Raw genomic sequence first — 13,934 nt, 5'->3', positions numbered from 1 at the left:
CGTTGGGCGGATAGCAACTGAAGTACGTAATTATAGCTGACGCGTGTGACTAATCTCACGAATTGATTGGCGACGATGAGGCTTAACCGGAGGACAGTTCGTATCTTTTGCCTCTTATCTTTTCTCACGCATTACAGTGATAGCGAAGCGACAGGAAGGATGACAACTACCGACTGCGAGAATAGAAATTATTGCCGCATTTGCTCCGATCATACCATGTGCTTATTTCCTGTAAATATTTATTAAAATTGTTCGATTAGATAATATCCATGTGCATAAATTTTATCCCTGTATAAACTGTATTTGATCCACAGAGAATAGCAACTTTATAAGCGCGGTACTCAATCACGATGAAATATGCTGACAGACGTCCGAGATTTTCGAAATCCAATATATCTAACCTAATTTTTTATTACTCGCTATTTTACATAATTGCAAAATTGAACGCTGCCTTTCTGCAACAAAAAAGTATGCACGGAAAGAACGATTTTGCTGAAATATTTAAAAATTTAGCTAGATACAGATCTGAAAATAATTTTATTGGAAAGTCAAGCATGAGTGACGCTACCAAATAATTACCTATTTAGGAAATATTAAAAAATTTGATACAGAAAATAATATAGGGAAGTCAAGCGTAATGAGCAATGCAAAAATTTTTGATATTCTATAATTAATTTGAGCACCTTACAAAATTATTCCGATAGTTTAACAAAATTATTTTCAAATCTGTATTTAGAAAAATTTTAGATAGGCATTAAGAAAGTTCTCGCGTTTGATGAAATATAAGACAAATCTATCATATACATGTAATACAAATGTTAGTAATATCAATAATATCTAGAAAAAATTTCATTGATTTTTATCGTACCATTTAAGATGTTTAATTCTAAATTTATAGAATTTTACATTACAAGTTGAAGATATAACCTTATTCTGGAGTTATTCTCTTTTCAGTTGAGACACTTGTGTATGAGACAGCAATTTAAAATTCATTATAATTATAAAGTAAACACTTAAATTTGTGCTCATAAAGTTTCATTTAAACTGACCATACAGTTTACAAGAAATTTATATTTTTCATTGAAAAAAGCTAGAATATATATCAAATGGATGATGCATATACATCAAATGAGTATCTTACAACTTTTATTTTGTCATTTTGAAAATATTTAGTAATATATAAAATTAACAATAATTATATATAATGGTATAAGATATTGTTAGTAATCTTTTTATTCCATTATTTTAATTGTTTTACATATTATGAATGAATTGTCTATTGATTGTCTAGGAAGTAGCGCGAGAACCTCCTTAAAAGGTTCCTAAAGTCATTTATTTTATCGATTCAATAGGACCTATTTATGAGTCATTTACACATCACTAGCTACATTAAGCCTGTTCTTTTTGGCTGAACTTTGGCTCAACTTCTTTCTTCTTCTTTCCTTCTGAAGAAAAAAAGAAGAAAAATAAATTGGTGTAAAAATTCAGCTAGAAAGAACTATTATTACATCAATATTGCATGCATATGTACAAATTTTCTAACTGATCTTTCACTTTAGATATTTAATGTCAGTTTTTATCAATAATTCAACTTTAATCTTTAGTTCAACTAACTCTTCATCTTTTTCTAATTCTACACGAACAGAATTGTCTCTTAAAATTTAACGTGAAAATATGATAGTTGTAATATAATATAATATTTTAAAGATTTTTACACTTTTATGCACTTCAGCAAAATTAATCAATCCTATTATATATTTTATTATAGCTTTATTAATGAATAAGAGAAATTTACATAAAATTCTTCAAAATACAATGTTGTCCTAAGACTATTATATTTTCAGGATAAACTCTAAGAAAAATTCTCTCTGTGTAAGAATTAAAGAGAACCGAGATTAAAGTTAATCTACATTAGTATAGAAATGGGCATAAGCCAAATTCTAATAAGAACTCAACATTGTTTGTTCGTGTAATCTCTAGTCTAAATCAAGATTGTTTCATAAATTACAAAACTTGTATATAAAGTAAATATTATTACGAGTCAATGCCAGAAACTGATAAAAATATAATTTTGTAATTTTTTTCGTTTTTGGCATGAAATTAACCGGTTTGGACTGCACTATATTTTATATATTTTAATTAAAAAAAGATTTTTAAATCTGTATATATAAAGACAGTTAGAAAAATACTTATTGAAAAATAATCGATAAAACAGACGAGTTTAAGATCCCCTTAATTTTTAGATATTTCAGCAAAACCATTCTTTCCATGAATGTACCTTCAGTTTACAATTTGGTATTCATCCGTATAGTCTGACTGCGGGAGCGCGGATTGCATCGATATGGTGAACAACGACCTCGATGAAGAGGATATCGAGGAGGTGCTCGAGAGTCATAATCGTTATCGTGTTGTCATTGCGAACGGCAAGGAGAGTCGCGGAAATCCCGGGCCGCAGCCCGCCGCAAGGACCATGATGGAATTGGTATAAAAATCGACGGAATACGCGCGACGCGATATTTAATCATTTATCCCGGGGATGGTGGACGACGTCTGAAGTGTCATTTGTTTCGACAGATCTGGGACGACGAACTTGCCGTTATAGCTCGTCGATGGGCGCTGCAGTGCAAGCTCTTCGAGAAGGATCAGTGCCGAGATGTTGGCAAGTAACTCCGACGGATATATCTCATTTTTCATCCCTCCCTCTTGCCGTACCGTTATTTTTCAATATCCAATAACCCATGCAGACGCGAAATTGTTCTACCGATACAACCACCGAAACGTCTATGTATGCAGCATTGTGAGAATGTAAGACCGCACAGTCCTGATTCTCTGATTTTCTAATCGACAGCTTGCGGATTTGGTTTAAAGTTTATTCGGAGCTCATAGATTTCAGTGATATAAAAATTCCGGTGATATAAAAATATGCGAAAGTATTTATAAGAATAAAAATACGACAATTGGCGGAAATATCTTCAAAATGATCGATATGAAACTCTTGAAATATTTTCTTATAACGGTTTCAATATCTGCGAAATTAGATAAACGAGTAAAAGGGTTTTATTCGAGGTTTTAATAAGACAAAACTGTGTGAGTAATCTTGTGTATTTCAGGAATCATTAATTTAAAAGCAAACGCTATACGAGATCAAAATGCATTATACAGACATTTTATAGGATCTGTAAAAATATCATCACATTCTAACAATATAAAAAAAAATATTGACAATTCCAGTAGCACTCTTTTAATAATTCTATAGTTTCTTATAAAAATTTTCTAAAAAAAATTTCTCATTCTTTATATTAAAAACCAAAATTAAAAATACGGCGTACCAATTTCGAGAAATTGAGAACGACTCTTTCCCACTAAAGTACAAATAAAGATAAATATTTCTATTTTCGACTACAGTTCGCATTAGTATTACTCGAGTTTTATCAACACATGTAACATGAAAACAAAATTTTAAATATAGAAGTTAGCACGTTTGGAAAAAAAGTATCATGCTGATAATTTATCGCAATTCTCCAGCGACATTTCTCGTTAATTTTTGCGAAATTCTATGCCCTATAATTATTTGTAAACAGAGTTCCGACGGTTATATATTTTTAAATAATTTTAAATAATTTTAAATAATTTTCAATTTTGGGTTTTTAAAATATAAAAAATGCGGAGATCTTTTATTATTTTTATAAACAACTGTAAAACTATAAAAAGTGATATTCTAACTGTCATTATTTTTTTATATTAATAGAATTGTGACTAACTTCACTCTATTTTATATCCGTTTTCACCAATACGAATTAACTTTGATCTCGATTCAATTTGCGCTTCATCTTTTTTTAACTCTTAGAATTAAAAAAAATGTAGAATAATAATTCGAACCGAGATTAAAGTTAATCTACATAGATACAAGTAAATATTACTGAAACAAGTCGATTGTTGTAGAACGATTTGAAGTGTGGCAGAACGTAAATGTACTCGACATGGACAGCGTGGAAAATAGCACGAGTAGGAAAAGAATTCACTTTCATATTACATCGTGGTACGACGAGGTGGAAAACTTCGACAACGCGGATGTCGGGTAAAAGTCGAAAGTGCGCATAGTTATACATAAAATGTACAGGATATTCCATATCTAGCGAGACACCTGTCATTTACATGGATTGTCTGACCAATTAATTTTTGGCGAATTAATGGAAGATCATTTATTATTCGCCACAAATTTTCAATTTTCAATAATAAATATCTTTTTCACTTATTGGCCATTGGTAACTTTTAAATTTTTTAAAATAAAATTTATTTAAAATCAAATTAAAAACATTTCCATTATCTGTTCAAACTGTTTTGAGTTTCCGAAAAATGTGCTGTTTTCAATCGTTTATAATTAAAAAATTAATTATCAGGACGTTATTGTTAAAAAAAAAATTGATTCCACGATAGTCAAAGACTCCATAAATGGAAAATAACTGGCTATCTATGGGATATACTGTATACGCAAATTACACGTCAAGGATCGTCGCGAACACATACACGCTTCCCTTATGTGTATCTAGGTCGATAGTAACGCGTGCACGAATCGCGATGCTGTCGAGAGAAAGGTACAATGGCTCGAGTCGAGTTGATCGCAACGATTCCTTTGTGCCAAGAGACTCTACTATCCCTTTGTGAATGGTCGATGTTCGATCCGGCGCGGCGTGTAGACACAGCTAACTCGCTCCCCCGAATTTTAGGGGAAGGTTTGCAACCACCACTCTGTTCTTCGCTTTCCTTCGTCTCCCTCTCGCCTTTTCGCGAGCCTCTATTTCATTCCACGTATCTACCATCCTCGTTTCTGCTTTCGCTCGCGAGTACCCTCGTGGGAGTTAGTGCTGATTTTAAAAATCTCGGTTCCATCAAATGGAAAACTTTCACGCTCTGTCTTTATCATTCTTTCGTGAATCAAATAAAATTAAAAAAATAGAATAAATTAACGAAGTTTCAAATATACCTATATCTGTATCTTTATTTCATTTTTAATAGAAAAATCTCTTGAACGTGTAATGGAATTTATAAAATAATTATTTGTAGCGTTTTATTTCAATAGCGAGAGGAATATAAAATTCGTAATAAATATAATAAACCGCCGAAATAGTTGTAAAATATTAAAAATATTTTATATTTATAATTTTATGTTTATATTTACTAGAAAATAAACAATAAGTTAGCAATTTTTTTCTAAATTCTTTGGAGAGGAATTTCACTTTAAAAAGTGGAAATCCAGCCAGTTTTGAAAAAAGGATCTCATTCTTTAGAATAAGATTCCACTTCAAAGAATTTGAAGAGTTAGTCTATATAGTTTTGAAAAAAATAATTTACTTCAAAGAGGGTTATATTAATGCTAACGCACGCTCACGTATCTTGTACCTCTATCTACCTGCTCTTCTTGGCTCTGAGCAACAGTTCGTTTCGATCACCCTTTAAAGCCGGTACTGTGAGAGGTTACCAGGCGTTGAAGGACGACGAAGAGAGAAATGAAGCGACTTGACCGTCGGAGAAAATGACCGAAGACCGATTGTATGGAACAGAGGGTGAAAATAGAAGAATAGCGGATGGTTCTTCTTCTGTCGCTGGGAACAATCAAAATCGCGTATTCTCTCGGTAAATTGGAAATCGAGAGTGCTATTGTACCGGTCTAAATTACTCGATAGTCCAGTACACGGATCCCCTAGCAGCTATAAACGAGCCTCTGTCGTTTTTTTATTATTTCAGTTCTGATAGAAAAAAAAGGTTTCAATTTCCTACAGGATACATGAAAATGCGATACAATCAGACTTCGAACTTTAACCTTGTAAAGTGTGCTCGAAAGAGAGCTGTACAAAAACGTATTACCCCTATCGCTTTTTTTTATATCTATACAACTTTTTATGTCAAATTTTATCCGAATATGTTTGCTAAGAGAATTGGTAAGAGAAATGTATAAATACAAAAATATTGATTATTCAAAAATATTAGAAAAAAAAGATAGCTTTCAAATACAAATTTTACGGCCTTTTTTAAGGCAATATGTGTTAGAATTATCATACATGCTCAAACAAAATCTCAATTAATTCTACATTTCTTCGTAAAACTTAATTTTAATAATTTGCATTGCACGACTTTCAAGATAAATCTATAAGATGCGAGTAAATCTCTCGAATGCTCTCGAATCTTACGAGAGCATCTCAAATTATGAAAAGATCCGTCCTAATTTGAATTCAAGTTGCGTCAATGGAAAGAGCTTGAGGCCCGAGAACTGACTGCCGGCCATCCACCTTAATTTAGTCCAGTTAATCGTACCTTTCAGACTAGTGAACTATTCTAACACGGCGTGGCAACTCTCCTCTTACATTCCCTTCGCATCGGCGACGTTCATTTACGTAGGTTGCGGCCGCGCGATTTACACGCTCGACTTGAGCAAGATCGCGATGGTGCTAGGCGGGTTTCAGGTCGAAGTACTCGTGTGTAATTACGGACCCGTCGATCGTACAGCATCCCAGCAGCTCTACACGCTCGGCCGACCAGGCTTGTGCCCGCTTGGAACCCTCCTCAGCGACCGTTACCCGTCTCTCTGCAGTAAGTATAAGTCCTCATCTTACGAGAACTCGAAGCTTAGCTTTTTTCATAAAAGATAAATAGATTTCGGCAGAAATAAGGAACAAAAAGCTAATAAGCTTTAGAAAATACGATGGGAAATACGTATTATTCAAATTGATAATTTTTTAAATAATTTTTCAACACAGATAATAACAGTGATTCAGTGTTATTTGTGCATGCAAGTGCATACAGGCTGTTTAAGTAAATAGAGTACTCGTAAAATCGAATAGTAATCGAGAAGAGAGTAATTTTACATTAAAAAATAAATTGAAAATGTAGAATAAAATTCTGTCACGTTAGGCTTTGTTTTCAAGAGAATCGATTTTAAATGTTCGCCAAGTGCACTTAACTATGTCTCGATTTGATGAATTTCGTGAACTATTATCTCCGCTTGTATTTGTGTTTATTATCGTATTGATAATCGGAAATACTCAAAAATAGGATATTCACACACGATAAATTTTATTATTTTATAAATTATTGTTTATTCTGTCGAATACACAATTCTGGTCTTTAAAGTAAATTTCTATAAATACTTTCCATGTTCTAATTCTTTAATTAAATTTATACCAGGCGAATACTTAAAATTGATTTTCTTAAAAATAATGCCTTATATAAGAAAATTTTATTCAACGTTTTCGACTTATTTTTTCATGTAGAATCACTTCCTTCTCAATTGTAAGTACTACTAGTTCACGAGTACCCTGTATATTCAAATATAATACTAATGAGAAATGCACGAGGTATCTTAACATCTTGTATACTCTAAATTTTGGGGAGTGAAATTTCACTCCAAGAAAAGTGATAGTTGCGCCAATCCGGCAAGAGTGAATTACTTCAAGGAATTTTCTAAAAATTTTCTAAAAGGTCAACTTTAATATCTCGCTTCGCGAAGCAGAGTGACGCTTTTTTCTGCCAGATTCGTTCGTTTTGTGCAAAAATATTTAATTTTGTCAAGATTTGGATATAAGAGAGCTATACTTGACATTTATCGGAATGAAATTTCAGTCTTTATCAGAGTGAAATTATTCATTCTCTGCAAATTAAAAATTAACTCTCGCTTGGAGTGCTTCTTCACTCTCTAATATCCGTGTCACAGTACGTATTGAAGATTGAAGATTGCGAATTAAAGATTAGAATTCGATCAATCAGATAATTTTAATTTTAATCCATTTTGTTCTAATTGGCTGAATTCTAATCCTCAATTTGCAATCCTCAGTGCATCTCCAATGTGTATAGGCATAAGAGTGAAAATTTCACTCCTGCGCAACTATCACTCTTCGGGAGTGAAAATCCATTTCCAAAAATTTATAATGTAAGATTTAACATTAATAAATTCTAATAATCCTTATTCGGCAATACTGCTGTTTGCAAATCTCAAATGCGAAGATCGATACCACTGTCATCACGTTGTCCGCCCATGCACGTTCGTTACTACTTATTTACGATTGAACACTTAAACGAGACGGTTATCCGTAGATTTGCCGCTTCATCGATCGTTACGAGACACGCAACCACTCGGTTAATCCTTAAGCACGAAAGCTCATTTATCTTTATCGGTGTTTCTGACAATGAGTCTCAGATGCCGGGGGCACTTTTGTGTAACAAGATTACTTTTGTCGGCAAAAGGAAGAAATCTTTCTCTCGCCGTTAATACTTGCTGATCCATCTTTCAATACGTATTATATTTCTGTGATGATATTTTATATATTTTTTTATATAATTTTATGCATTATTAGATAAGCACGTAATTTAATATTAAATTTAATAAAAGAGAAGATAAAATTTATGAAAAGAGAAGGAAATAATATTCAATAAATATGACTATCAGAAAGTTTTTTTGCTATCATATTTATTGTATAAAAAATATTTTACAATTATTTTTATTTTATCGCGTTTTTTGTTAATTGAGGCATAATTTTAAGTGTCATTATGTATATTATTTTACTTTGAATTATTGGCCCATAGGTATATAAAAGGTCTGCATTGCAGTTTATGCGATTAGAACGGAGGGAACAAAGTTATCTTTCATTATCGCGTATATCTCCTACCATGTTGATCACATTAATCAACCGAACGAAACCAGGTTAAGGTCCGTCAATGTGGATCAACGTTTTCGTATTCATTCTCAGATGATATGCTCAGAATGATGAAATAGTAATTAATGCCGAGTAATCTTGCTTTACTAAAATGTAAAAAAAAACGATAGCTACTTTTTTGGACGATCAATGCAGCTCTTGTCATAGCGATGTCATAGCGATTATTCATCCCTTTTTGAACACCAAGAGCCTGACATAAGAATGATGGATCGACTAATATTACCGAAAAGGACATATCGTCCCTTCCCCGATAATAATTTAGACGTTTTCATTCTTCCCACGTAACATGTTTCCAAAAAATGATCTCGTAAATAAATTTATAGATGTCCCAGAGAACCTGACGTAGTCTTTATAGACGAAATATGTTGGAAGTCAAACTAAAGAGAATTATTTTAACATAAAAAACATATCATATTTTTTTCATTTACATATTAAAATATGTATGATTAAAATATGTAGTTAAGGAATTTTTTAATTTTAAGAATATTAAATACACTGAGAGAAAAATGTATTAAATTTAAATAAATATTTATTTGAATAGTGTCAGTTGAATATTTACTAAATATAAATCTATTATATTTATTTGATGCAAGAATCAAAAAATTAATTTGATATAACTATTATATTTTTTATTTTGCTAATATTTATTTTTCATAAATATTAGTACTATTCAAACAATTATTTATTCAATTTTAATATATTTTCTCTCAGTGTACGTAACTAAAGAAATATTATTTTGTAATCTTGAAATTCTGTCTAGATACTGATATATGTATATATGTATATATATATATATATATATTACTTCATTTAGGAACGATACAGGATTCGTCATATCCGGACAAATTAAGCCGAAGATCACAAGTAAGAAATGAGCAACAGATAAACAATACGTCTTCTACTGTCTGTATTATCTCTCTGAGTCAGCTATTGTTATTCTGTACAATATCGCTATACTTAACGCTACGATTATTGTTGTATCATAGATATAAGCTAACATCATTTAAAGATAATCTAAAATATTGAGTTAATATATATCTATCTATCAGTTATATAACAATATCGGATATCAGGGATATCTAAATTTACAGTGCACATTGTGTGTGCATTTGAATATGCAATAATGTCATTATAATCTGAGTAAATATAACGTTGCTGTTGCGATCACGAGTAAATTGTGAGTAAAATTGTCAGTAACAAGTAGCCGATGATTTAACAATTATTAGTTTATAAATTATGGAAATGTGATAAACATGTGGAAATATATCGCATTACAACGGAATTGACTATGGAGATTTTATCGTAAATATCACGAGTTAAATCTAAATTTAACGCCTGATAATTAAATTTACATTTATCTTCGTTTCAATCGGAAAATGAAATCTAATTTATCATTATTCTAATTTATTATTATTCCTTTCCTAAAATTTTATAATATGTAAGATAAGAATGGAAATTATGTGAGTTTAATAAATTGAGTAAAAATGGAAAGTTTTTAACATTTTTAAATTATTATAAATCGTGCCACTTTTCGTGGTAAATTAATTTTATTTCTTCTTAAATTTTTTAAACCTATTACAACTTTTAATTTATTAAAATTACATGTTTCGTAATTCGAATTTTATTTAAAGTAATAGATTTATGAGATCCATTTTGAAAAGATAAAATTAATGTTTTAATTTTATTTTAAACTTGTATATACATATATATATATATATATATATATATATATAAGTATATATATATATATATATAAGTATTAGGTGTTGGAATTAATTCGTAGCGTTTTACAAGTGATGGGAAGTACTTTCATTAATGTATTTTTTAATGCTCATGTGAAATAAATAACATTCTTTCATTAAAAACGCTACGAATTAATTCCAACACCTAATATATATATATATATATATATATATATTAATATATATATATATATATATCTCAAATATACATTACCTTAAATAAAATAAAAAAAATAACTTGACTTACCGATCGATGCGTAGCAGCAGAGTTAATGTATTAATCTGTAAAAAAAACGAATATATTATAGCAATGCTCAAAATAATATTTAAAAAATATTTCTTGCGGTAGACTTTATTAATAAAGTGATATATAAAATCTACTTTTAAATATAAAGTTTTATTTAAATATCATAAATTAAACACGATAGAAATATCTTTTGTATACAACAAGTATCAAATACCTTTTGTAAAATAATAATTAAAAAAAATTTTCTGGCGTAGTTCACGTTACGCGATATATAATAATTTTATATATTAAATTTTTATTATATATATTTATATATATAATTAGAGATATAAAGTTAATGATGTACAATAGATTTATTCGCGATGCTTACACTTTTTATATTTAAAATTTCAGCTTTCTTTCTTTCTAACATTTGAATTTTATGAATTTCCATCTAGAAATACAGATGTAACGCAATGAATTATTATATACTTATTGTTTGTTACTGTTAAAACAAAAATAAAATAATCACTGTGTTACTCTGCGTGTCTTTTGATGGAAAACATCATATATCTATCTTATTTATATTAACTCTTAATATATGATAATATATGATTAACTCTTATTATATGATAGTTTTTCACATCTTTATTACACACGATAGATTTTTCGTGTCCTAAAGTAAATTTCCGGAAAACAAAAGATATACAAAAAACGAGAACGCACAAAAATTATTTTGTAGATGCCAAAGCAAACATTTTCAGAAAAAAAATGTAAACTATATTTAACCAGACGTTTCTAATATTTCAAGAAAAGAAACGCTGAGAATACGAATGATATGTATTAAATACACAATTTTTCGGGATTTCAAGTAACGAATCTAATGATGCGCAGTGAAAAACGATCAATTCATTGGACAATAAAACAATAAATAACCATCGAATAACTTACCCTTTATGTAGACTCCGCCGTTGCCCGATGCCATTCTGAGCCGCCATTTCCTCATCTCGTCGTGACTTCTTTATGGCACACACATAAAATTCACTTGCGAAAACAAAAGATCTATTTTCTGTGACTATACTACTAGTATACACTTTTGAAACTTAAAGTGAGACAGATATATGTTTAATATTTGACAAAAGCGAGAAAGAGAGTTTCTAATGCAGTCTAGAGTTCTAGATTGCAGGAATAAAAACAAATCTGAATGAAGTTAACTACGACAACGCGATTAATTCCCGTTAGACGACGATCACGAGGTACTTTAGTACTCGCACGGTAGTGATCGCATGCGACAAGCGACGGGTAATCTCTATTGCGTCACGGAAACCAGAAGAGCAAAGCGAGAGAACAATCGCGACAATATATACGTACAGAGCTATGCCGCCACGATCCGTTAGGCCTTTTGATTGAGCGTCCGTACGCCGCGATGTCTTACAGATAAACAACAGAGCAGCGCATCAGGTCAACGGAGGGGGAAGGGATGGCTTCGAAAACAAAATCGCGACTAACTTCACGCGTTACGTCGTCATTGCTGCGCGACGGTTGGTAGTGGTGCTACACTTGTTGCTCTCTGACTACACTCCCTGCTCCCTGTTTCCCTGTTTGAGTAAGAAATAATTCGTTCGCATTTCACAGAGCTCTCCCTCTCTTTGTCTCATACACACGTTGTTCAATGCAGGTGAATGAAGATGTTAAAATCAAAGGTAAGATACTTGACATATTCGAAAGTATAATCGTCATTTTGCTGTTCATTCGCGCGATAGAATCCATATAAAAAAATATTATGAAAATATTATAGTATACGTTATATTTATCTATAAATTTCATCAGTATTTTCGTATGCGATATTTTTTAAGAATAAAGCCTCAGATTTCTGTCCAATGAGCGTTGTAAGATACGCATCTCGTGTTAATTACGTATCATTGTGATTTTACTTACAAAGCAAATGCGTCGCGGCGCTCAATTTGATAGTGATTCTTTCTCGCGATGCCAATGACTCGACAAATTCGGAAATCCGTTGTTGACAACTTTGGGACAGTTTATTCTGAAGTCCGACGCGAAGTTAACAACGAAGCAAGCAATAAGTCGCAATACGAAAATATACAATTCAGTATTATATCCACACACGAGAGTGTAATATACACCAAGCATATACATACATTTTATGAACAAACAGTCGATATATCATTCACGTAAATGAACTATTCGATCCGGTGATTCGCGCATTACTCTCCAACCGGAAACGAAGGACAAATTACAGTCTGCTATATCGGGAGTGAGAGACGCAGACCGCGACGCGAATATACAGAATAACACACTGAATCTCGTTGAGAGAACGATTACCCACCCCGTTAAACATCACGAGAAAGCGGCAATGTTCCATCATGTCGATTTCGTGTTCAAACGAGTGAACGAGCGAGTCGCAGACAGGTGCTTCGGTGGAAACGAGACAGTCGTTTTGGTGCGAGCGCTGGATCGCGAAAGCGAAATGAAATCGCACGGACTGTTAGCAGAGAGGTGTCGCATTTCGAAACGCGTTGCGATCGTGATATGAAGGGTAATAAATAAAGGCCGAGTTCAAATACCGGTTGAGGCGATATTTTTCGCAATAAATTATTCACAGATTTAAGATTCTCACTAATATCAAATTATTAACCTTCGAACTTTGCATATGTTGTAATGTAAATTAAATTTGAAGATATTATCTATTAAAGTTATTTAATTCTATCGATATCCTTTAAGAATGTATATAATAATATATTACGTATATTAGAAAAATAGTCAAAATTATAAAAAAAATTGTTTAGTATGAATTATTTATTAAAGTGCGCATGAATTAAATTAAATTTAAAAAAGAATTTTTTTTAAATAAAATTTCTCAATAAAATTAAAGTGGTTAATCTAAAGTGGTTAATATTCTTATAAAGATATTTATTATACAGCATAAAAAATTATTAAATGATTTGTTAATTTAATAATTTTTATGTGATATTACTATTCTGATTCTGTTTATGATTGCGTTTCAAAGAAATTTTAGCGCGCTGTTTGCAGAATCAGACATGTATATAAATTTACATAAAAATGTTTAAGTACCAAGATCTACTTCGAGCAAAAAATAGGATTTCTCTTATTTTAGCTTTAATAAATAAGGGTAACAAATAGAATATAATTGGGACCACGGCGCAGCATCTTTGTATAAGCAACGTGTAATGTGTCATAAATACGGAGATCATATTTTTTCAGAGAAAATGGAGGGTA

The 13,934-nt window shown here is 31.2% G+C and overlaps 1 protein-coding gene across 1 annotated transcript; it reads left to right on the top strand.

Annotated features, from left to right (window-relative positions):
• Nucleotides 1-377: 377 nt before the first annotated feature.
• On the top strand, nucleotides 378-9,809 carry LOC105150630 (venom allergen 5). Its single transcript, XM_087415907.1, has 2 exons — nucleotides 378-2,482; nucleotides 2,575-9,809. Exons 1-2 carry the CDS (start codon nucleotides 2,342-2,344, stop codon nucleotides 2,665-2,667), a joined length of 234 nt encoding a protein of 77 aa, XP_087272033.1. The 5' UTR covers nucleotides 378-2,341; the 3' UTR covers nucleotides 2,668-9,809.
• Nucleotides 9,810-13,934: the final 4,125 nt, after the last annotated feature.

The sequence above is a fragment of the Acromyrmex echinatior genome, chromosome 19 (genome assembly GCF_024713525.1).
Source record: "Acromyrmex echinatior isolate Ae372 chromosome 19, ASM2471352v2, whole genome shotgun sequence".
Lineage (NCBI taxonomy): Eukaryota > Metazoa > Arthropoda > Insecta > Hymenoptera > Formicidae > Acromyrmex > Acromyrmex echinatior.
This window is presented reverse-complemented; position numbering and strand designations above follow the sequence as displayed.

Bases quoted from the DNA above. Each gene is read 5' to 3' on its own strand.
- LOC105150630 (XM_087415907.1), top strand. From the start codon at position 2,342: ATGGTGAACAACGACCTCGATGAAGAGGATATCGAGGAGGTGCTCGAG. The intron at 2,483-2,574 runs GTATAAAAATCG...TTGTTTCGACAG, and splicing joins CAAGGACCATGATGGAATTG to ATCTGGGACGACGAACTTGC.